The sequence below is a fragment of the Lissotriton vulgaris genome, chromosome 3_1, assembly GCF_964263255.1.
Source record: "Lissotriton vulgaris chromosome 3_1, aLisVul1.2, whole genome shotgun sequence".
Classification (NCBI taxonomy): domain Eukaryota; kingdom Metazoa; phylum Chordata; class Amphibia; order Caudata; family Salamandridae; genus Lissotriton; species Lissotriton vulgaris.
In genome coordinates this window covers 1,430,940,382-1,430,965,883 of record NC_141689.1, presented here as the reverse complement: position 1 = coordinate 1,430,965,883, position 25,502 = coordinate 1,430,940,382, and the positions used below count along the sequence as shown (strand labels likewise).

At 46.4% G+C, this 25,502-nt stretch overlaps 1 protein-coding gene across 1 annotated transcript in view; it reads right to left on the bottom strand.

The window, feature by feature from the left end:
* The window catches only part of TNKS (tankyrase), a 700,580-nt gene that overhangs the window by 468,522 nt on the left and 206,556 nt on the right, over positions 1–25,502 (bottom strand). The window contains exons 7-12 of the mRNA XM_086961923.1: positions 24,000–24,094; positions 7,497–7,563; positions 6,258–6,444; positions 5,809–5,930; positions 1,082–1,173; positions 921–999 (exon numbers count right to left, since the gene is read on the bottom strand). Of these exons, the coding sequence (XP_086818049.1) occupies positions 921–999; positions 1,082–1,173; positions 5,809–5,930; positions 6,258–6,444; positions 7,497–7,563; positions 24,000–24,094 (642 nt within the window). The remainder of the gene's footprint in view (positions 1–920; positions 1,000–1,081; positions 1,174–5,808; positions 5,931–6,257; positions 6,445–7,496; positions 7,564–23,999; positions 24,095–25,502) is intronic.

Below are 25,502 nucleotides of genomic sequence, written 5' to 3'. Positions count from 1 at the left end.
CTGGTCCCGGGCTGACCTCTGCTTCCAGATCTGCCTTCTCTAACCAGTGAGCCACACTTCTCCACTTGGTTGTATGGGAAGCAAGTGCCTATGGGAGTATGTAAACTGGCAGCTATGATGCTGCTCATGACAAATATAGGAGTGGAAGATTACATAGGACTATACCCTTCCTACTGCTGCAGCAGTTAGTTATTGTCTGCTTGCAGTTTTGCATTTAAGGCTTATACATATATAGTATGCACCTATCCCAGTTATCATCTAGTTTACTAAATCCTGGTTTATGTGAAGCAACCCACTACCCAGGAGGTGAGTTCTGTGCTATGTAAGTATCACAAAAAATATTTATTAATTCCTCCTCTTTGCATGGTTGTGTTTCTAACTGCTTGAAGAAAGGCACTGTAAAGCTACTTCTCTAAACTGCAATCCTTTACCCCTTTGAGTTAGTCAACCCAGTATAGTTCTCCTAGCTCATTTGTGCAGGCTTTTGTGTGTGTGTGTGTGTGTGTGTATATGCCCCCCTCTAGAGCATTATGTACGGCATCATAGTCTTTCATTTGAGTTCCTTGCTTCAAAAGTGTTTGAATTTTTTTGACATAACTGGAAAGTAGCCGAAGGACCATGTAACAATCAATGTTCAAATAATCATGTATACAGTGTCCTTTCATAATGCTTTAAAAACACATTTTATTAGCAGATTCTAGTTTAATTCCTGCTGTATTTTTAGGATTGACCCTGCATTAAGTGTCAACAAGCCTGGTTTTATCTGCACGTGTTAAAAACACATTCCATCAGTCAGGTTAATATTTTTGAAATTCTTGACTAGAAAGAATAGAAACTGGACACCAAAGCTGCTGCTTTTCCGAGTTAACACAATTTCACCCAAATACAGATTCTAAAAAAGCAAACTCAAGAAAGACTACCTTTGCTCCATGCTTGTGAAGAACTTCCAAGACATCATTATGAGCTCTTTCCGCTGCAACATGGAGTGGTGTCATTAAACTAGAGAAAAAACAGATAATTCAGTTTTAAAAATACGAAAATCCCAACGAATGAGCATTAACTATAAATAAAGTCAACATACTCTTTATTTTTTTCGTTGACACTGGCTCCTTTCCTGAGCAATAATTCTGTAATTTGTTTACGTTTCGGATGCAGGGAAGCCACTGAGCAATGCTGGAAAGAAATTAAATATGAATGCATGAAAAAAGAAAGCAAAGCAAAAATTGGCTAAAATAATTATGGTACTATTAATTACGAATTTTCAAGACACTGTATCCAGGCATTTGACAGATTCGGTGAGAGATGAGCACAGATGCAATTTTTACAGATTGAACAAATTTCTTGCGTCCAACAATATCAATATGACTTATTTCACTATGAAAACACATTTCCTAACTGCAGTGACACCGATAAGCATTTACTCAGTAGCAGTACAATATATAAATGATCACACTCACACATTAAGACTCCATGTGGCAACATCAGCAAAAGGGGTGGCCACAGTTTTTGGGCCTGGGTTCGACGGCTACTCAAAAAAACCTACCAAACATGGCATTTCTGAAAACTAGACATTCAAGGGAATACATGGTGGTGTGTCTCTTGTGGATCCCACACAATTTCCTTAACCACAATGCCCTGCAAATCTCAAAATATGACTAAAATCTAAATTTTCCTAACATTTGTGACGTATTCTTCCAGAATCAGAAGGAAACAAGAATATTCCTACCACCCAGCGTTTCCTCACTTATCCCAATAATGCTGCCCCACTTGTGTGATTGGGCCTAATGCCAGCGCCAGGAAGAGATCAAACTAACATCAATGTGAGTCCTTGCACAGAGAGACTCATTGTTCTCGGTTTGAACGGATCCTGCCAGCTAGGGCCCAAAATCCACAGCGAGGCACATTACAAAAAAAGGGTAATTTTTCAGTGGAAACTTGTTATGTGTCTATGTTAAATTTTGGGCTCTTTGTTAACGCGGGCAAAAGGCCTATCCACACAAATGTGGTACCATTTTTATAGGGAGACTTAAAGTAACCCAGAAACAAGAAAAAGCATTATTACCCAATGAATTCCTCTGCGATTGTACCTTCCAAATTTATGCAGTGTGTAAGAAAGAAGACATTTTGAGAAATACCCTCCAATTCACATGCTAGCATGGGTACCCACTAATTCAGAGATGTGCAAATAACCACTGCTTCTAAACTTTATATATCTTTGTGCCCATTTCAGAAATACATAGGTTTCTTGGATATCTATTTTTCACTCTTCATAATTTACTATATGAATTGCTTTATACCCAAAACACAATGAACAAGCATTTGGAATGCAATAGGTCTCGCATTTGCGAAAGATTGAGCTATTGGCATTGTAAATGACAATGCCTTTTATTTATGCGTTTGAAAACCTGCAAGCTGTGCATAAACAACCACTTTGTACTTATAGTCCACGCTTATGAGAAGCAAGCCTGGCAGTCTATTTTACTGCCAGCCATGCTTCTCATAAGCAAGAACTATACGTTCAAAGTGTGTGTTTATGCACGATTGCAGGTTTTAAAAACAAATGAATAAAAGGCATTGTCATTTACAATGCCAATAGCTCCAACTCTCGCAAATGAAAGACCTATTGCATTGCAAATGCTTGTTTTCTTTGTTAAGCTGGGCTTCAAAACGCTACCAGTAAGGGGCACCAGAAATCTGGGCTGCAGCAGGGAAATATACCAGTAACCGGTTGCTGCAGAAGTGAACTCCTAACTTATACGAGGGAAAGGCGCTCAGAAAAAAACAGCATGAGGGAGAAACTGCGGGTTCAGTGGTAACCCTGACAATGGTACCACAAAACACAAGAACTTCAACAAATATTTCCCTTCTGCAGCACGGGTGCCACAAAAGGGGAAGAAGAGAACAAATGCAGGTTTTTGTACGGGAAATGTTGCAGATGTTTGAGTGGGAGACTGCATGCTCCCATGGCCTGAGGCAGGTTCATCTGCACATCCCGTTGCGTTGCTGATCGCTTTTTAGGGACTGTGGTTTTCAGAGGGACCCTAAAATTGTGGGTGCTAAGAGGCATAATGTGCCAGAACACGGTTTCATGGTCTGCGTTGGGGTTTTAATTAAGACGGGAGTTGCCTACCTTCCCCATCGCTGCCTGTCACCGCACTCCATTAGCGCATGCCAGGGCACCCTCTCTGTTCCTCGCAGTTCCACCGCACTATGTAAACGGGGGGATTTCATGGAAACGCCGGCATGATGAGGAAGCGGACATGTGTTTGCCCGCGATCCCCCACCCTCCCCCTCTCCTCCTCAAGCATGAGACAAAGCCGCCAGGGCAGAGAGCGTTTGGTGCTGGGGTTGACGCAGAAGAGGCAGCTCCCCACAAAAAATTTCAGGACAAAGACGGTGGCCACCTACACCCGGACCAATGAATATTGTGGAGCCATTGGGAGCAGCATAGCCCTGGTGTGGGGGTCGACCCAGTCCCAAAATGTGAGCCGGGGCCCCTGGATGTGTCGGCAGCACGATGACGGCCTGAGGTTCTCATAGTTTATTGAAGCATATTAAATGAAACATTGGAAGTCTCTGGGAACACTCTTTTATTGTTATAGCAAACTCACACCTTTATTTAGAACAAGAAACTGTATTACTAGTCATCACATTGTGTATTACGACATTTATTCAAAATAGAGGACAGTGTAATAACTGTTTATGTTAGGGTAAGCCCACTTTGTAATGAATTTAAAGTGAAAAAATTTAGCAACTCTCACATGTGGTATTGTAGTGAAGCATTTATATAGCACTTACTACATCTCCGCGGACACCGAAGTGCTTATTTACATGTGTAGAAAGCTATGCCATGTAAGGTGTGTGTATGGAAGAGTGTGGCCTCTTTTTTACATCCTATGTGGCAAGTGCTAGTATGTTGTAAGTGAGGAAGACTGGTGGGTGCTGTGGCTTCAGGGTGGGTGTAGCAATGGGAGTGAGAGTGCTGTGGTCTTCTGGTGAGAGCGGTAATGGTGCAGGCTGGTGTGAAGTGATGTGGCGGATATGCGAGGCTGCATGTGGTTGGCGGGCTGTGACGTACCATGGGCTGGCACAGACAGAACCACGGTATGGCCTGGGGCGGCGTGGCGACTGCTTACGTCAGCACTTCCTGGTACAGCCAGTTGCAGGGCTCAGCGCTGGGCGTGTGCGCGTGACTGTGGCTGGACCTAGCAAGCGGCGCGCGCTAAGTGCGGCCCGGCTCCAAGTGACTGTTTCTGCGGTTGAAAGAGGTAGAGAGGCAAGCAAACAGGCATCCTGTTCAGCTGGATAAATAAGGAGAGCGCAGAGAAGCCCGAAGTGCTTCAGACGGTGACGGGCGGTTTGAAGTCGCTGTACAACGGGAAGCTGCGGCCACTGAAGGAGCATTACCGCTTCTATGAGTTCCATTTACCCGCCCGTGGAGGAGGCCGACTTCGAGAACAAGCCAATGGTGTTGCTGGTGGGGCAGTATAGTACGGGCAAGTCAACCTTTATCAGGTATGTACAATCTGGACATTAATGTCACAATCTCGGCCAGGTCCCGGTGTACATATTAGTCAAATTGTGTGTACTTTAAGGCAGCCCTGGTGTAAAATCATATCACGCTATACGTGCACATGCAGAATCTCCAGTCTGGGTGGGAGGGCCTAAGGGCAACAGGGCGGACACAAACCCAGCTTTCAAAAAAGCAGGACACAAAAGCAACGACTAGAGATCTCACCAAGGCGAAGCAGCGCATGCGCTGCAACGCAGGCGAGACCAAAAAACCATTGCAAAAGCAGCTCAGTTATTGGCACTGGGTACCTCAAGTTCTTGGAAAACACACAATCCTTATATATCCCTGCAACCAGATGGGTCTAGCAGATGTAACGGTATATTGCTTTCGTAAATTGGCTGAGAAGTTACAGTTGAAAACGTTGTAAAAAAATGGACTAAATTTCAATATTGTTTTATTTTAACCATGAGCTAAAATTAGGAAAACCTGAAGGAATCTACACAAATGACCCTTTCGCATAATTCAGAATTTTGTCTACTTCTCAGAAATCTATAGCTTTCCAGAATCACCAATGGGTTTCAGAGGTATCTACCACAAACTGGAAGTAGGAAGAAAGCTCAAAAATTAGGAACAAGAATTTGCAATGCAATAGGTCTCGCATTTGTGACAGTTTCAGCTATTGGCACTGTAAATTAAAATGCCTTTTATATATCTATTTTGATAATTAACACAAATAAAAGGCACTGTCATTTACAATGCCAATAGCTCAAACTCTTGTAAATGTAAGACCCATTTCATTTCAAAAGAGTCACAACTGTCCTGGGCTGCTTGGAAAGTGAAAGCGTGCATGGTGCGCGAAATGTTGCAGGAAAGCATATTGTGCCTCCAGTAGGAGAGGAAAATGTTGACTTCAGCACAGTGAACCGTTATTGATGTCATTTTTGGGGAAAAGCAGATAGTTTATTGCAGAACACTTCAAAATGGTGCTATATTTTGCCAATTTTCTCGGTCCCCCCCAGGGTAAATCCACAAACCCTGGGTACTTTTTGAATCCCCAGGATATTGGAAAAAAATGGATGCAAATGTGGCATGGATAGCTAATGTGGAAAAAAAGTTATGGTGCGAACTACCCCAACCAGCCCAAAAAATTCCTAGCAGTGAAAGTGTCAAGTATGCATATTCATTATGCTTAACTGGCCTAAATATTAACAATTTCACCTTTTGGTGTCATATATAAAGTTACATAATTGCCTAAAGACTGCAGACATTTTTTTAAATGCATATTACTTCCTTACCAGTGCGGTCTCGTGGGACTGTGGCTGCTTGAAGTTAATGATCTCCAAACCAAGTGTCTTTTTAACTTTTGCCAGATCTGCTTCTCTGGCTGCTTGAAGTAAGGAATGCCCTTTGAATTCATCTATTTGGAAAAACAGAGTTTTAAAATGAATATCATTTTCAACATAAACCTGTAAATTCACTGAGAAATGCATGAGGCTAACTTCTAGTAACAACGTAAGAGCACTTCATCAAAGGAAGAGGCTCAAAGATGATAATATCTATAAGTCACCACATATATGTATGAGAAATTGAATGGCCAAAGCAGAGCAAGTACAAGCCATTAGTTTTCCAATACTAAAATTAGACCAGGATCAATATGTATGAGGTTTCTAAATTTAAAGTGAATACACTACATTTTAATGCAGATTTGGGATGGATGAATTTGTTACTTTTGCAAGATACATACATGTCAAGCGCTCCTTTAGTTCAGGAGTAGGAGCCATGTCCACAGCACTCTTGCCATGACAGTTGACTAATGTTGGATCAGCACCATGGCTTAGCAATAAGGAACAGACTTCCACACGGTTCTTCGATGCAGCTTCGTGTAATGGTGTGAATTGCCAAAGATCCATTGCATTAACACATGCTCCATGCTGAAAGTGCAACAGGGCTCCATTAATATGCAACAAGAGTGATACAAATTAGCAAAATCTAATATATATGCAATTGTTGGAAATATGTTTATCACTCAAATCTGTGGAATTGCCGACTTAGGACGTAAAAAAAAAAAAGAAAAATAATCACACGCATTGTACATGCAAAGCACTTTTAAGGATACCAAAGCAAAAATAAACAGCCATGCACTGATGGGTCTAGTGATAATTTAATGAGCAACAAAAAATAGCGTTTTTCAACTGTTTATCACAAATAATGGTATGAGGTGTATAAATATTTAGGAAAGAATGCAGTTGAGAGGACAGAGTACTGTAGAGTCGAGCGGACAGAATGCTGTAGAGTGGAGTAGACAGAGTGCCGCAGAGTTGTGCCCACAGCGCAAACATCACACAAATACATTGTGCAAGTCTGTGACAGGTGCTTTTTGCAGACATGGCAAATTCTGAACCCTGCTGTCATTGAGGGTATCATTCCTTAGCAGCAATGAAAAATTTCTGGATTCGTCAGATGACTAGGTTGGCAGTGGCGTTGAAGTGGACGTGAGCACATAAGGCTGGCACTTATATTCAGTTCTTTGTCACTTGCAGGGTGGCACAGAGTCACTCTGGAGCCACACAGTGCCACCTACTGGTACACAGGAGCACTGCTTACTGCTAGGGAATTCTCTAGATCCAGGTTGGCATCTGGGGATATTATAATGATGAGGAATCTAGTGTGAGAAGCATCCATCAAAAAAGCTGCAAAAGCTGCTTCAACACACAAGTCCTGGAACAACTTTATTTTACTGTGCGAAATTCCATTCCCTTTAATTTTCTTTTACATAAAATTCAAAACAATGCATTTTATTAAGGTGGGTAACAGTGCAGCAGATCTTAAATACTGTCTTTTTGATCAAATTCTTACACCAATATATAAAATGACTACCAGGAGAATTGTATGCTGACAACACTGGTTTTACCTCAGCCTAGCACATTGCGACAGAATAAGAAGCAACATTAAATTATACAACAAAATATAGTCTAAAGCTTACCTTAAGAAGTAATTCTGTGACCTCAAAATGCCCATATGAGCACGCATTATGTAGCGGCACAAGTCCACTAGAAAAAACAAAATAAAGTCAACCCTCGCTGAACATACTGTGCACAAGCAAAAGACAACAAAATAAACATAGAAAAACAGAAGGCATCACAATACATCTCCATGCACCAATGTACTCCATACCCGCACACTGCATTAAAACAGCTCAGAACATTCAGCATACTCCAGCAATTGAGACCTAAAAGAATGAGTTGTTGGAAAGTGCAAAACTGCAATGCATGGTCAAACTATTCTGGTAACAGGCTAACAATTCTCCAATACTTTTAAAAATTTTGTTATTGTGACATTTCTTTTTAAAACACTGTTAACCTCGTGGCTCGAATGGATGTTATGCGGTATCTTATTCCAGATGTCATACATTCTAACAGCTGCATCAAGGACGCAAGCCAGAATGCTCTGGGTTAAACTGGTCAGCCATAAGGGGCTCATCCGGTTACTGGTATTGCTTTTTGTTTGTTTTTTTCAATCACTCCATTTCATAAGAGATTTTAAAGTTTAGATGCTGAACAGAATGCTATACGACTTTTCCCTAAAATGATTCCTTCTCCTTAGACAATTCAGATCAGGGGTTGCTTCTCTGAGGCAAGAGGCAGTGGATAGGTTCCTCAAAAACCAATACTGCTCACACTGGGAAAATGCAGTATATAAGTATGGTACTATAAATGGTCTGAAGAAAAAGTCACTGGAAAAAAACATGAATGTTCATATAATCAGAACTCCCGCAAATGATAAAGATACTTACCTTCGGTAACCATCTCTGTGGTGGAAACTATATCTACATGCAGATTACCCAACTCTTAAATATCCCAGGCACTGGACTGAATCTAGAAACTTTTCAATAGATCTCAACGCCGTAAGGGGTTTCTGGCTCCACTTTGGCACCAGAAGCAACGCCACCATGACGTCAATGCTTTGGTGAAGTGAGCTCTGACGTACTCTGGTACTTTTTTGTGAGCAGAGGTATAGCATACGTTATTGCATAAGACTTTCCTTGAGAACATCCTCTTCTGGATGGTTTAGCCCTTCATCTTGTCAGTGTAGTCTATGAAAAGCTGATTGTCAATATGAAAGTATATGTTGCGGTCAATACAAAAACTGACCGCTCTCAGGATCCAGCCTATGAAGCTTCTCATTCTCTTTAGTAGGATGTGGAGGAGGCAAGAATGTGGTTAAGGTGATAGACTGCATCATATGAAAGGTTGTGGCCACTTTAGGCAGGAAAGCAGCCATAATTGTAAGAACCATAGAGTCAGGTAAGAAGGTAGTGAAGAGGGGACTTGACGCTCCTCACCGGCAACTAACCAACAATACTTACCGAGGTTATAGCTACAAAAAAAATAGTTTTCAAATTGAGCAGTCACAACGGACAACTGTGCAATGGTTTGAATGGGGAACATAAACCCTAAAAACATGGCTGTTCCAGAAATAACGTAACACTTTGCCCTTTGTACACTTGGTTCCTTCTGTCTAGTTCAGTCGTACTCACCCAGCGCCGGGACACTCAGAGTAGCTGTGCACTTTATAAAACCCCGGATAACATTAAAAAAGTAAGAACCAAATTAAGATACCATTGTGGCATTGTGAGGCAGAAAACGTTTGGTAAGACCCTTCAGAAATCTCATAACTATTAGTGGTTTGAACAAACCTACTCCATCTCCCAGAACATACAGTTTTTGGTAGAGTTTCTGTGGGCACTTAGAATACCATCTACCACTTCAGGAGGTAGAGAAAAAGGATTCAGGTTACCCACCTTAATATGAAAGTAGGAACTTTGGACGATGGGGTGTAACACATGCTGCAGCGATGGTAAGAGGTGGTTTACCTTGGGAGGGAAAGAGCAGGGGACACAAGAAGAAGTGCATCATATCCACATAACGCATTGTTCTTGGGAAGTATGGGGCTACTAAGATAACTTGGGCCCAGTTGAGGTGAATCTTCCTCAGCACTCAAGGAATCAAGGGTAAACGGGGAAAGCAAGTACTGAAGCAGAAAGTTCCACTTTAAGTGCAAGGATCCTGCAAAGGATATTGGAGGGCTAAGAACACCAGACATTCAGCACTGTTGTGGGTAGCGGAAAGACTCACATGATGTGTTCCCTTAACCTCATGCGCGCTAGCGGAATTCCGCTCGCACGCTGAGATTTTTTAAATCGCACTTTACGTGAATAGCTGGGCTCGTCATCAGGGTGCGAGGAGGCTACGCCATGACGAGCCCAACTCGTCATCAGCCTGGAAGGGATTAAGACTGAAGATGAATTAGATCAAAGACTGAAGATTAATTAGACTACCTCTGAGTGAAGTCGCCACTCGTGGTCGGCAAGGGGACGCCAAGTGAGTCTGACCACTTAATTCAAAACCCCAACCAGATGAGTGGGAATCAGCCAGATCTGATTCACCCAAGACCAGAGTCGAAGGGCTTTTCAACAGAGAAGATGCAGCTCTATACCTCACGATTATTGATGTACCACCTAGCGATTGTGTTGTGTGTCAAGATCTGCACTGACTGACCGCAAAGGGATGTCAGGAAGACTTTGCACACCAGTTGAATCCGCCATGGTTCCCTTAGATTGAAGTGAAAAATCCCCTCTTATGGAGATCAGAGGCCTCTGAGCAAAGGGTCCTCCAGATGAGCTCCAAAGAGAGTGTAGAAGCATCTGTGATGACTGATGACACAGCTGGTGGTAGCCGGATTGGCTACCCCTTGAACCAGGATGCCATCTGCATTCCACCACAACAAATTGGCTGCAGTGTCCCCAGACATTCTGACAGCATCCTTGCAATCTCCACATTGCTAAAATCACAGCTTGTGGAGGCACCACCGGAGCATGTGTGGGTGACTAAAAAAATGCTGGATGCTAGAAGACCTAGCAGGTGCAAGACCATTAGGACAGAAACCTGTTTTATATTGTGAAACTTCAGACTCCTAGTCTGAATATCTTGTAACCTTTGAGGAGGTGGAATGGTCCAGTTTGATGTAGTGTCCAGCATTGCCTCCATCAACAGTATGCACCAAAAATGCACAATGTGAAACTTGGGCTTGGTGACGAAAAAGCCCAAACTGAACAGCAGAAACACTGGGACTTTCAAGTGCTGCACCAACATCTCAGGAGACCCCGCTTTGATTGGCCACTTGTCTAGATAAAGAAACACTGAGTTTCCTGTGCATCTGAGAGGTGCTGCAACCACTTTCATTACCTTCATGTAGACACTTGTAGCTGTAACTCTTTGGACTAGGGACAGCATTTTGACCGTGTTCTTTCGCAAAAACCATTTCAGAAACCTTGGATCTAGAATCAGACAATGACCGTCACCTTTTTTCGGAATCAGGAAGTTCCTGAAATTGCAGCACTGGAAAAGTTCCTACTCTGGCACCAGTTCCACTACCCTTTTTTATTTTAAGATCTCCAACTCCAGCTGAAGGATCAGAAGGTGGTTTGCTGAGTGAGGCGAAACAGTAGCGTGGGTATGAGTGGAGCAGCCTGCTGACAAGGTAGCGGTACAAAAGGGGGTGGTGATGGACGGAGCATCTAAATCAATCAAACACTCACACCCAGTCAAAAGATCTGGGTTTAATCCATCACCGTTCTTTAGCCCACTCTGCCACCCCAGTTCAGACATGGCTATATGCAAATCAGTCTGACCCTGTGCCTCATGGGAACAGTCCAGCCCGAACTGCCAAGCCATGCCTTCCCTGGACCGGAAACAAGCTTCCGAGGACCGGTTTCTGGCATTCCAGCCGTCTTCAGCCCGGCTTGCTTGAATCCAGTGGCAAAGTGAGCAAGGGACTCACGTCTGAGCATACCCTGCCACACTTATGGCGGACAAAAGCGGTACAAAAGGGGGTGGTGATGGACGGAGCATCTGAATCAAACACTCACACCCAGACAAGGTAGAGCACACCTTTATTCCACAATCTGCAAAATCCAGTGGCCTGAAGTGATGGCGCTCAAAGCCTGTGGAAAGGAGGATACCCATTCTCCAATTGGAGCCCTATGTTCCGACTGCCTCTAACTTTGAAAAATCCTCAATATTGGCATTACAGTGGTTTGGCTTGTTAATGTTGGGAGCTTTGAGTTTGCAGTCTGCCTCGAAAGGAGAAATCTCTAGAGAAGCCTCAAAATCTCAAGTATAGCCTGTAACCTTGCTGCTGCGGAGTCTGTAGGCCCAGCGACCTAACACTGGTTTTGCTCTCCACAAATCTTTTCAGATCTGAATCCATTTTTACTGCGAATACACATGACCAATTAAACGGGAGACCCATTCAGGTAAATTTGACATCTCCCAAAAAAAAAACGTTTCTGAGCAACCCATGCTGGCACAGATTATGCTTATATTTACAACAAGGGGTGGTGAGGGACAGAGTCTCTGAATTAAACAGAATACTCTCACCCAGTCAAGAGATCAGGGCTAGATCCAACACCGTTTTTTAGCTCACTGCACCATCCCAGTTTCAGAACCTGGCTGTATGCAAATTAGTCTGTTCCTGTCCCAGTGCATGATTGGAACAGGGCAGCATCTAGACCAGTCTAAATTACTGGTTTATTGGTTGTTTATCCATCCCTTACTAACTGTGTGAAGCGTGGTTGAAGGTTCTCAGGCACCTTCACGGTTACCAGTTGCGTCATGTCCCATAGGGCTTAAGTAGAATCTCCCATCAAACATGTTGCTTAAAAAGATGCACAAGTTACTTACTTGTGTAACGATATATCTGTAAGGACATTAGTTAGCGATAGACTCCTTACCTTAGAATATCCCCACGCATCAGACTGGATCCAGAAAGTTATCAACAGTACCCCTGCGAGTCGGTAGGCGTCGTCGTAAGGCTTTGCATACGTTGTTGGCATCGTAGTCGCCAAGATGAGGTAGCTGGAGCTACATAGACGCGCCACATGTTCTGTACACAACTTTCCGCGCCAGGATGCCAGAGCCATGCAAGATACTTACCACTGGTGCATTGAAACTAAGGGCCCTACAAGGGATGACCTTAACTACAGAAATCAGTTCGCAGAACAGAGAGGATGGGTGGGGTGGTAAGTAATTCATCACTAACTAATGTTTCTTCCAGATATATCATTACCAAGTAACTTGTGCATGTAAAAGAGACATGTTAGTGATAGATTCCTTACCTTAGAATAGATACCCCAGGAATACCAACCCCAGTGTTGGGTTTGCGAACATAGATAACACCAGAAAGTCACGGAGAACAGAAGGGCCAAAGAAGCAGTCTCTCCGGACTGGACTGTCAAGGCAAAAATGCTTAGTAAAAGTGTGCAGCAAGGCCCATGTGGCTGCCTGACAGATGTATTTCAGGGAGACACCACTTCTGTCGCCCTGGTAGAATGGGCACGCAACCCCACCGGAGGTTCCTTTTTAGCCAGAGAATAACAGGCCTTGATAAACAAGACGACCCAGCGGGAGATAGTCCTCTTGTGTACAGCACAGCCTATCTTGGCGCCCACGTAGCCAACAAAGAGCTGGTCATCCACCCAGAACTGTTGTGTGCGATTCAAATAGAATGAAAGCGCACGTTTTGGGTCCAGACGGTGGAGCCGCTCTTCTCTGGAAGGATGTGGAGGCGGAAAGAAAGTGAGCAAGTTGATAGTTTGCCCAATGTGGAAGGCAGTAACAACCATTGGCAAGAAGGAAGAACGAGCGCGAAGCACAACCTTGTTCAGATGAACCGACAGAAAAGGAGGCTTACAGGAAAGAGCCTGGAGCTCACTCACACGCCTAGCGGAGGTGATGGCAACCAGGAAAGCAGTCTTCAAAGTCAATAAACTATGAGGACATTTGTGAAGCAGCTCAAAAGGAGCGCACATCAGAAAATTAAGAACCCAATTCAAGTCCCACTGTGGCATCACAAACTGAGTAGGAGGGAAAAGGTGAGTAATGCCTTTAAGTAATCTATTAACAGGGGACTTAAGAGGGGGTTGATCAGGGAGCCTGAGAAAGGCCGAGATTGCAGAAAGGTAGCCCTTAATAGTGCCCAGAGCAGAGTCGTGCCGGGTCAGAGAAAGAAGGAACAAAAGGACCAAAGAAAGAGGGACAGAAAGGGGATCCACAGCCTTTGCTGTGCTCCATGCCACCTGCAGGCGTTTATCGATTTAGTGGAGGGATGCCTGGCCGCCAGAATGACATCACAGACTTCAGGAGGCAAGTCAAATGGAATCAACTGTTGACGCTCAATCTCCACGCCTGTACGTGGAGATTGGACAGGTTCGGGTGGAGGACCTTCCCCTGCTGCTGCGACAGAAGATCCTCCTGAAGAGGCAGTCGGATCGCGGGATCCATGCTCATAATGAGTAGCTCGAGATACCAAAGTCTTCGAGCCAAGTCCGGCGGCACAAGAATGACTTGGGCCTGGTCTTCAGCACTCTGGGTAGAAGTGGTATAAGCAGAAAGGCGTAAAATAGACGGCAGTTCCACTCGCGACGAAAAGCGTCGCCGAGTGAGTGCGGCTTTGGAAATTCCAACGAGCAAAACAGCGGACATTGCGCGTTCTCTTCGGTGGCAAATAGATCTAACCAAGGCTCTCCCCACTGTCGAAAGAGACCTTGCACCATTCGTGATCCATCAGGCACCAGCGAGTTAATCCGCCCTGGCGTTCAAAGAACCTGCCAGGTGTTGAACCGTCAACGAAATGCCTTGACGTTCTAGCCATGTCCAGAGGCGCAGAGCCTCCTGACATAGGGTCCAAAGGGGGGCACGGTGAACTGAAAATGCTCCTGCCCTACCAGGAATCGCAGGTAACGCCGGTGGGCCGGCAGGACAGGAATATGAAAATAAGCGTCCTCAGGTCAAAACGCTACCATCCAGTCTTGCGGGTCGAGGGCAGACTAGACCTGAGCAAGAGTGAACATCTTGAACTTCTCCTTGATGTTCCAAAGGTCTAAGGCAGGACGCAGGCCTTTGTCCTTCTTTGGAACCAAGAAGTAGTGGGAGTAGCAACAACGACCTACTTCTGGCGTCGGAACGCGCTTGATGGCCCCCTTGGCCAAGAGGGTTGCAACTTCCTGCTGATCCCCCCCAGCATGCGATGATATTGAGGTGGTATGACTGGGGGTATAGTCTTTAAGGGGAGGGGCAATCTGCAGAACACCCCTGTCTGATGTGATGGAGCGCCAGTGGTGGAGTTGATGGCGAATCCTGCCACTCACTGGTGTCTGGTGGGCCTGAAACACCGGACTAGGAAGGTTTAGTGGTAGCGGGGTGGGGGGGGGATTTGGGGGGGGGGGGGGTGTGTATGGACAGACGCTGGCCCAGTGACCCGCCTCTGCGGGTCCCACGTCCACGCTGAGACTGCTGCTGTGGCTTTTGGCTATGAAACAAACATGCTTGGGCGCCCCTTCCTTGGCCACGAAAGGAGCAAAGAGCAGAAGCAGAAGGAGTGAGTGTGGCCGAAAAGCCTAAGGACTTGAGCATAGCCCGGGAGTCCATAAAATGTTTCAACGCGCAATCTGCCTTATCGCCGAACAGGCGAGTGCCATCAAAGGGCATGTTCATCAATGTATTCTGGACATCACCAGAAAAGCCAGTGGTCCTGTCATGGAAATCGCCCTGCCCAGAGAGTCAGCCGTGTCAAGACCACAACGGATGGTTAACTTGGCTGAGTCTCTAACCTGAGGCAATAGCTTGGAGAGTATAGTCCGAGCCGCCACCGGACACTGAGGCAGCACTTGAGCCATCGTCTCCCACACGGAATGGGAATAACAGCCCAAGAGACATGCAGTGTTCACAGACTGCAGTCCTAAACTGGCGGAAAAAAAATCTTCCCAAACTGCTTCAGTTTCTTGGATTCCCTGTCTGGAGGTGCAGAAGGGAACGTGCTCTGGGACGTAGATGCTTGGACAACCAAGCTCTCGGGGGTAGGGTGTTGGGAGAGGAAAACAAGGTCGCCCGGGGCCAGGCGATGGCGTCGGGCCACGCTCTTATCCACAGGAGCCCATGTGTTGGGCCTGGACCAGGTGCCCAAAAATACGTCCAAGAGTGCATCATTAAAGGGCAGCAGCGGCTCCATAGAAGACTCCGTCCCAAGCACCTCTGTCAGGAGGTTAATCCGGACGGCCACGGTAGGAAGCTCGAGGTGGAGAGCCTGTGCCGTCCTACGCAACACCATAGAGTAGGAACCACCATCCTCCGTAGCCTTGGTAGAAGGAGACAGTGAGCCAGCTTCAGGAGTATAATCCTGGTCACCTGCATCCCCGAATCCTCATCCCAGTCCGGGTCTAACTCCCATTGTGCTGCGAGAGGGTCCTCAAACCCCTCCCAGTCCTCCACAGCCTGCAGAACTGGTGGAACATAAAGAGGTCGGTGAACAAAGGGAAAGAAATTCCCAAACCGCATTGGAATCGGCGTCAGTCAACGACCCTGCCTGCACTAGCTCCACGTCGGGGAGGCGGCCATGGATGGCGTCGGCCATTGTCGCGGCAAGTGGCAGCGCTGCTGCCGTCGGTGGAGGTCATACTGAGCCAACCGACATGGACGGGGATCCATGCGTGGATCTATGGGGGTCTCTCGTTGTAGAGACCGAAGTCGCCGACTATGTCAGGCCAGAGCCAGTGACGTCGAAGAACGAGGACCCCTAGTCGGGCCGTGGGGCCCGGAGGTGCACCGGCAGGGCCCGACGGTCGAAGACACGTGCCATGGCTGAAAAGAACTCTTGCAGCTTGGCCGGAGTCGCCGATGGACCTGGAAAAGGCAGGTAAGGCCATCGGCAACTGCGGAGGCTCTGCCTGAGTAGCAGGGGCGGCACCACCAGCACCCTCAGCAGCATCGCACGACCGGCTAGGGGAAGGAGTAGAGTGACAGCGCTTCTTTGACTTCTTGTGCTTCATATTACCTGACTCAGACTTCGAATGGTGGTCATGGCTCCTCGGCAGGCCCCTCGACTTCCCACGGGACCGGGACCTGGAACGGTACGGAGCGGACTCCCGGGCCTCTAGTAACTTTCGGGACCACTCCCACCAAGTTTTCAGAGCCATGGCCCGGCAGTGGGGTCGCAACTTGGAGTCGTGGTGGTGCCCCAGGCAGAAGAGACACACACTGTGTGGGTCTGTCCCAGACATCGTGCGGGGACGGGCCGCACAAGACTTAAAACCAGGCATCCCTATGCACCTGCCGTACAAATACTAAAAAAAACAGACAAAAGTCCCCAAAAACGCAGTCAAAAAGTGACTGGGGGTACGTCTCTCTCCGGATCTGCGCTTGCTGGTGCGGAAAAAGAAAGAACGGACGTCAGTGCACGTGGGCACGTCTCAGTAGCTCCAGCGACGTCATCTAAGCAACAACGTACGCAGAACCGTACGACAACCTACCGACGCGCATGGGTACTGCTGACGAAAACTTTGCGGATCCAATAGGATGCCTGGGGATATTCGAAGGTAAGAAATCTATCACTTTCAGATTTGATGGCCATACTGCCAGCCAAAAAGATTTTCTTCACAACCTATTCTTATTAGATTCTCTGTCCAGGGCGTGGAGGACAAAGCTCCTGGTGCTAGTTTCAATGACCAAGAGGCCAGGACAACAAGGCTCTCTGGTAACGAATGGGTGGAGAGAAATGCCGGGACGCAGAGAGTTGGTCTCAAATCTCCTGGCCATCACTCTGTAGACCGCAGGAGAAGTTGTCAGTTACTCCCTGTGAGAAAGTGCCATCTCTCTTGCATGGTATGCCCCCACTTTTTGCTGAATTGCTGATGTACTTTGACTGAGTATGTCCTGGGCTCCTGCCAATCAGGTACCCAGGTACTGTGTTCCTTCCCTAAAACTGCATTGAAGCCTAAACCCAATTGGCATCTCTGGCCACAGGTCGGCCCCTGGTAAATGGTACCCTAGGTACCCAGGGCACTGTGACCAGAGAAGGCCCCTAAGGGCTGCAGCACATATTGTGTCACCCTTAGAGGTCTTGTACCCCTGACACACATATGCTGCCTTTGCAGGCTGAGTGTCTTGGTGCAGAACTAAACAGAGTCGACATGGCACACATCCCTGTGTGCCATGCACCAAACACACTGCCCTGGCATACCTCAGTCACCCCTCTAGCTGTGTGCACTACACCATTAAGAGTATATGGTGCCGGGAGGTTGTAATTACAAACCCCACAGCACCATAATGGCTACACTGGAGACTGAAGTTTGGTAGCAAACTTCTCAGCACATTAAACCTACATTGATGCCAGTGTGGGATTTAATGTACAATGCACGACAGAGGGCAGCTTAGAGTTGCCCCCTGAAACCAACCCACATGCCGTGTCTGGACTGAGTGGCTGACTAGGCTGCCTTCCAGCAGACATGTTGCTAGATTCCTGGGTAGAGCGCCCTCCGCTCTCTGGGGCATGCAACTATGCACATCCTGGCACTAGGTGCTATGTCTCCTCTCCCAGGATGGGCAGGGGAGGCTTCAAAGGCATGCAGTCTTTGTGAACCTCTCCAGACCACTTGCTGTACTCAGCAACTGGCCCCCACCGGTTCTGACCCCCACTCTGGTGGGAAGACCGGCAGTAAAAAAGGAAGGAAAGGGGGTGTGCCAGCCTCTGCCAACACCACCCCTCAGGTGGGGGTGGCGAGGTAAAGCACAACTCCGGGCTCTCGCCATTATGAGAATGGGGAGCCCTACCCAATCAGAGCTAGGCTCCTGCCCCCCTACCACGGGAGAGTGGCAGGATAGGGGGTGTACTCACCCCAGGACAGGGACCCATCGGTCCCTGACCTTTCCCTACTTGTAACATCCCTACATAGAGTATTTAGGGGCACCCTGAGCCTTCATTCCTCAGATCCCAATTTTGAAACAAGAAGAAAGTAAAGAAGACCTGCTGCGCAGCTGCTAACAAGAAGACAACACCAGCTGACTTGGCCCCAGCCCTACCAGCCTGTTGATCCTTGAACCTGATAAACACCAGCATCTACTGTGGTCAGCAACCTCGAAATCCCCGGAGGACCTGACTGCCTTGCTCATCTAAAGACTGGAACTCCAATGAGCAGTGGTTCTGCTTAAACGGCAACAACCCCTGGCGCCAGCCAAGAACAGCGAATCCAGCACACTCAGCATCCGCCGAGCCCGGCCCCTGCCTGAGTGGACAAAGAAGACCACGAGGACATCCCCCCCCCCCCCCGGCGACTGTGACCAAGAATCCAGCCCTCAAGGGCGCTCCTCGACGCTTCTGACGATGCCTGCAGCCTCACAACAAGGGACCCCTCTAACCGCGACCAGCTGAGGGTGAGACTTCCTGACACCAAAAGACACCCCTGCACATGGACCCCTGTGCCCAACTCTGGGGTGCCTACCTATCCTACAATATCCCAACTTACCTCTCTCGAAGGGGTGGTCGCACCTGAGAATTTCTGTCCCTGAGCCTGCAGCCTTTATTCAACGTCCAGCTTTCCCATTTAAATACATTGGGCGCCCGAAGGCCCAAAAGCACCCTGCACCCATCCGAGTGCCACTGGGAGTGCAGCATCTATCCTACTCTACGTCCCCACTTGCCCTATGTAAGTGACCAGGAGATCAGCTCCCACAGACGCATGGCCTGCCTGCTAGCAGCCACCAACCACATGCCCCCTACCCTTCATATAGTATCCTTCTGGTTAGGAAGTAACAGCACATCCCTTGGGCACATTTTCAATTGCTCCTTTGGGAAGCAATAGCAAGCCCTCCTTGGAGAAGATACTGGCATAATCTGCCAAAATCGGAGAGTAAAGGGGGGGGGGGGGGGTGTGACTCCACAGAGAGTGCCTTGAACAGAAGGCATTGCAATCAACCACACAACATCGAACTTGTATGCATCCTGAAGGCTTGGAGCTGTAACAATGATTACTAGCATCACAAACGTTGGTCTTTAATTGTCGGAGAGGAGATGTGAAAACAAGAGACTATGCAATGAATGGTTGGAAAAGAAAAATTATTATGAGATTCATTGGGCATGTGCAACCCGAGTTGATGGTAATAAAATGCAAGCCTGGTCACCTCTATCCAGTCAAGCATCACCACTGGCAACGTGCATACCAGGTATAATGAACAGACCTCTTGAACTCCAGGCCAGAGGTGTCCATCTTGAGAATCTGGAGTCTGCTCTACAGATCTGCATAAGCTGTCTAAAACTGCAAATTTAGTTTAAGGGAAATTCTAATATTTAATGTGAAATGTTTGTATAGTGTGAAATCCAAACCGATAAATAATTTACCATAACAAAGGTTTGTGATAAGTGATACATTGCTTCATCAAATTCTGCTATCAGTATGACCCCAACTATAATTTACTTTTTCCAGTTGGATTTGGGCAGATCCAATGTTAAATCATAGGCAGGCAGGCTTTGTCTTCAGGTGTTTGCTAAGCAGAACAGGGTACAAAACATACAGGGTTTACATTCATTTTATGGTGCAATGTAATTATGTGTCTCCAAATAGTGGAAAACTAAATACAATTTCCATAGCAACAGAAAGGAAAAAAACACCTCCCAACATTAATGCTTTAAAACCTACCCTCACAGCTTCTTCCAAAGCAAAAACCCGGTTTTATTTTATTCTCGGGTTTCAGCTAGGTTTCCTACAGAAGCTGCTGGGCCCAATGCAAGTAGTCTGCTTTCTGACAAGGTTCCCAAACAAAGATTTGAACGGCTCCCCCTAAAACCATGCGTTTCTGGACTAAATCTCACAAAAGGGTCTCCCTCTGAGAACACACTGGATGTGTCTGGTTGCTATGTCATTTCAATCCTAGTGGAATATGCTTCTTGGCATTAACCTCAAAGCCAATGTGTTGTAGTGCATCTACTTCCAATGGACATTATCTTTCAAGATGGCCCTGGTAGCAGCACTAAGGGCATCGTTTTAGGATACCAGTGTTCAGTGTCTGAAAACCTATGCTGCCTCCTGCACTCTGCGAGGCAGAGAGAACCAAAGCACTCAAATTACCTTAAGATGCAATGATGGTCCAATTAAAACTATTAACCACATTTTAAGGACGATGCTTCTTCTCATACCTCTCTGACAAGACCTGGAATGACCTCCCAAAATACCTCAGAACCTCCCCCTCCCTCATGGACATCCAAAGGAATCTCAAGATATGTCATTTCCAGATGAAACAGGCATGATTGCCTCCTCCCTCTCAGGCCTGCCCAACTCAGCGCCTGGATACCCTCATGGCTGATTAGCTGTGCTATACAAATTCACATAGCATTTACCGTATTTTCCGGCGTATAAGACGACCTTTTAACCCCTTAAAATTTTCTGGAAAGTCGGGGGTCGTCTTATACGCCGGGTACAACATTTTATGGTATTTTTTCATGCGCTTTTTCATAGCGAGGACTTCACTCGAAGGTGTCAGACCGCTTCACAATACGAAATAACAAGAAACAACACACCTTATGTTAAAAAATACAGCCACCGACCCTGGCAACGTCCAAAAATACAGCCACCGACCCTGGCAACGTCCACACCCAGGCCCCGCGCCATGAATTGTGCAAGTATCGAAAGCGAGCGTGTTTTTGTCATAGCGAGGACTTCACTCGAAGGTGTCAGACCGCTTCACAATAGGAAATAACAAGAAACAACACACCTTATGTCAAAAAATACAGCCACCGACCCTGGCAACGTCCACACCCAGGCCCCGCGCCATGAATTGTGCAAGTATCGAAAGCGAGCGTGTTTTTGTCATAGCGAGGACTTCACTCGAAGGTGTCAGACCGCTTCACAATAGGAAATACCTAACAAGAAACAACACACCTTATGTCAAAAAATACAGCCACCGACCTTGGCAACGTCCACACCCAGGCCCCGCGCCATGAAGTATCGAAAGCGAGCGTTTTTTTCATAGCAAGGACTTCACTCGAAGGTGTCAAACCGCTTCACAAGCGAGCAAATGGCGCCATGAGTCTTACCTCGACTGCCGCTGCCGCTGTACACGCGCCTCCAACCGCTTGCACATCCCCAGGCAGACGAGGCAGCAGGACGAGGCAGCAGGACGTCCGAATCACGGTACATGGTAATGGGCAGCCAGCGCCGAAGATGGCAGCGCCCAGTGTGTTGACACGTTTGGCACGTTTTGGCACGCTCACCTCTCCCCTTGGCATGGGCGTGGCATAGAAAGGGGACTGTACAATGTTCCCGAATGTTCCCGAAGGCAGTAGAGCACTTGCCGTGATTGGCTGGTTGTTGCTAAGAGGAAAAGCAGTCTCGTGACCAGATAGCGTATTTGCCGTACCGTACGTGTGGTTTTGAAGACAGTCTCTGCACCTGTCCATACTGTACAGCACCAGTACCGTACATCAAGTGCAAATGGCTGACAGTCAAGAACCCGGCAAGGCTCCAGCAGCACATTCCGTGCAAATGGCAGACAGCGAAGAACCCGGCAAGGCTCCAGCAGCGCATCCAGAGCAAATGGCTGGCAGTGTAGAACTCAGCAAGGCTCCAGCAGTGGCAAGGAGAAGAAAATATGAAGCCAGCTACAAACTCAAAGTTGTGGCTTTTGCCACGGAACATAATAACTGTGCTGCTGCTAAGCAATATGGAGTGACAGAGAAGATGGTTCGGGCCTGGAGAGCAAATGAGCAAGCATTGCGGAGTATGCCAAGGGGCAAGTGTGCACTAAGAAGAGGCACCCCACATTGGCCAGAACTGGAAAAGCATGTAGCAGACATGGTGGCCGAGCATCGGCAAAGCGGGTATGTCGTGACCCGAAATAAAATCCGATTGGTTGCACTTCAGTGGGCCAAATCTAATCCCGATCTCAGCCACAGATTTAAGGCCACTGTGTCCTGGTGTACCAGATTCTTGGGAAGGCATAATCTGGTATTGCGGCAAAAGACAAAAATTGCCCAGAAATTACCAGCGGATCTTGATGCCAAAATGCATAGCTTCCATCGCTACGTCATTAGGCTGCGCAATGAACATGTGTATGCGCTAAGTAGCATCGGAAACATGGATGAAACTCCGATGAATTTTGATATGATCGCCAACAAAACTGTCCATCAAAAAGGCGAAAAGACAATTTTAATAAAAACAACAGGACATGAGAAGTCCAGTTTCACTGTGGTACTTGCATGCACAGCTGATGGTGGCAAACTGAGGCCAATGGTTATTTTTAAAAGGAAAACAATGCCGAAACTCAAGTTTCCTGCTGGTTGTTTTGTGCATGTGAATGAGAAAGGATGGATGGATGAAGAAGGGGTAAAGCTATGGCTTGATAACGTATGGAGCAGGCGACCAGGTGGACTTCTACAAAGGCGTAGTCTACTGGTGTGGGATATGTTCAGGGCTCATTTAACTCCCAGCACCAAGCAAAGGCTGGCAAGACTGAAAACTGATGCTGCTGTTATACCTGGAGGACTGACATCGTTGGTGCAGCCACTGGATGTGTGCCTAAACAAGCCATTTAAAGATCGCATCCGAGAACAGTGGAATGAGTGGATGGTTAGCGGTGAAAAAACATTCACAAAAGGAGGAAACATGCGTGCGCCACAGTTGGATGTTTTGTGCAACTTTGTCATAAAGGCCTGGAACGACATCGATGCAGAAACAGTCATAAAGTCTTTCAAGAAGTGTGGCATATCGAACTCATTAGATGGTATGGAGGACGACTATCTGTGGGAAGGTGAAGAGGATGCCGAAGAAGAGACCACATCATCTGATACGGAATTGGTACAAGATCCATACGATGACTGCCTTACAGATGTACCACAAGATCTCATAGACTTACTTATGAGATCAGATGACGAAGAGGAGGATTTTGAAGGTTTTTAAAGGGAACGTTATAAATCCTGTAGAAATCGCTTGGATTTATGGGAAGTTATGGAACGTTTAATGCACTTGCACTGTTTCATGCACTACGTTATTTATGTTTGCCGTACCGTACCGGTACCGTATATTCAGAAGTGACAGTTTTTGATATGGTTTTAAATAAAATGTTTCCGAGTAAAGCAAGATTGTTTCTACAACCAATTTCTTTGCGTTCAGTCTTTCAGTTTGTAAAATAAACGCTTATAGGTACCCACTGCCCACTGATAAAGCCTTACTGCTCACCCACAGGGAGGAGGACTAGACTAATACGGTAAGTTCAAAATACCGGTACATACTCGGAATGGCTATGCTGCGCTGGAAGTGGGGGGTCGTCTTATACGGCGAGTATAGCACAAAACCTAAAATTTTTCTGCCAAAGTAGGGGGTCGTCTTATACGCCGGGTCGTCTTATACGCCGGAAAATACGGTATGTTTACTCTTTTAAAATAATATATCCCAGCCATGCAAAGCTGCTGATACCAGTTGCACAAAAAAAACAATCGTTTTCAAAGTATTATCTATTGTAACAAACTAAAATCAGCTCACTTAACAGAAAAGCCTTCATTTTGCTTTGACACTAATAAATAATCTAACATTCACAGTTCAACCAACATACTAAAACGCATATGTACATCAGCCATTGCTACACATTATCTTAACAAATCTTACCCCTTGTCTTTAGCATGCACATCTGCACCGTGCTGAAGCAGCAGCTGCACTATGCGGACCCGGTTGTACCCTGCCGCTAGATGCAAAGGAGTGGACTGCAATAAAGAAGATAGCATCATTGTAGAAAACATACTTATTTGAAACAAGGATTTAAAACAATGAAAACAACTGTGATTTTCCTCAACTGTGCAGAAATGTCAAGAGTGGAGAGAGAGTAGGTCTGAGAAAGCACATCGACTGGTCTAAAAAGAACCATGGAAAATGTTACTTCTAGTACTAAAAAGATTCTGATATGCCCAGGTGAATGGATTCCTCAGCAGTAGCATTTATATCTGTATAATATGTGGTGATTGTACAATATTATATGTGGTTCTGAGTGTATACTGCTAGTGCTGTGAAGGGAGACACAGGACCTTCTGGTGGAATGTTAAAGTGAGATTAAAAACATTTATAAATGACTGTAGTAGTTCGTTACTACAGCAGATCATGTGAAGTCATGATCTGATTCGATATTATTTTGTAAGGTGTAAGGGACCAGTTGACATCGTACGGTTTGAAACAGAAGGTCTTTGAAGACTGTGATACACTACACCGGGGTGTAACAAAAAAATGATGCTTCGCTGATAAGGCGGTGCCTTATGCAGCTTTGATAATTGTGTAAATGAACAAGTTACTTATCTTCGACAGCGATATATCTGTAAGAAATATATTAGGTATCAATTCCTTACCTTAGAATTACCCCCCCAGGCGTCAGACTGGATCCGGAGATTTTTTTCTTAGCAGTACCACTGCGCAGCAGTTGGTGGCATCGGTTGACTTCGCATTCGTCGACGTGATCACAGGGATGACATTGCGGTATCTACTTAGATGCTACCCTGCGTGCTGACGTCAGTTCTTTACATGACATTCCGCGCCAGAAGCGCACAGCCATGCAAGACACTGACCACTGGTGCACAAAACTAGGGCCCTGAAAAGGAGTCCCTTACTCTAGAAGTTAGTTCGTGGAAAGGGGAGGAAGGGTGGGGTGGTAAGGAATCTAGAACGGATATAGGTCTCTTACAGTTATATTGTTACCGAATGCAACTAAATTGTTCATCGGAAAGAGACTATTAGTTATAGATTCCTTACCTTACAATAGATACCCCAGCAATACCAACCCCGGAGGTGGGTCTGCGAACCAAGTTCACACCTGAAAGTCCTGGAGAACTGAACAGCCAAAGAAGCGGTCTCTCCGGACTGGACTATCCAGGCAATTATGTTTAGTGGACGTGTGCAGTGATGCCCACGTGGCTGCCTGGCAGATATCACTGAGGAAGACTTCACGTCCCAAAGCAGTAGTGGCTGCTGTCACTCTGGGGTTCCTTTTTAGCCAAAGAGTAGCAGATCTTAATGCAAAGGATGACACCGAGAGATGGTCCATTTTTGCACAGCCCGACCTTTCTTGGAACCCACATAGCCAACAAAGAGTTGATCGTCCACTCGGAATTGTTTAGTGCGATCCAA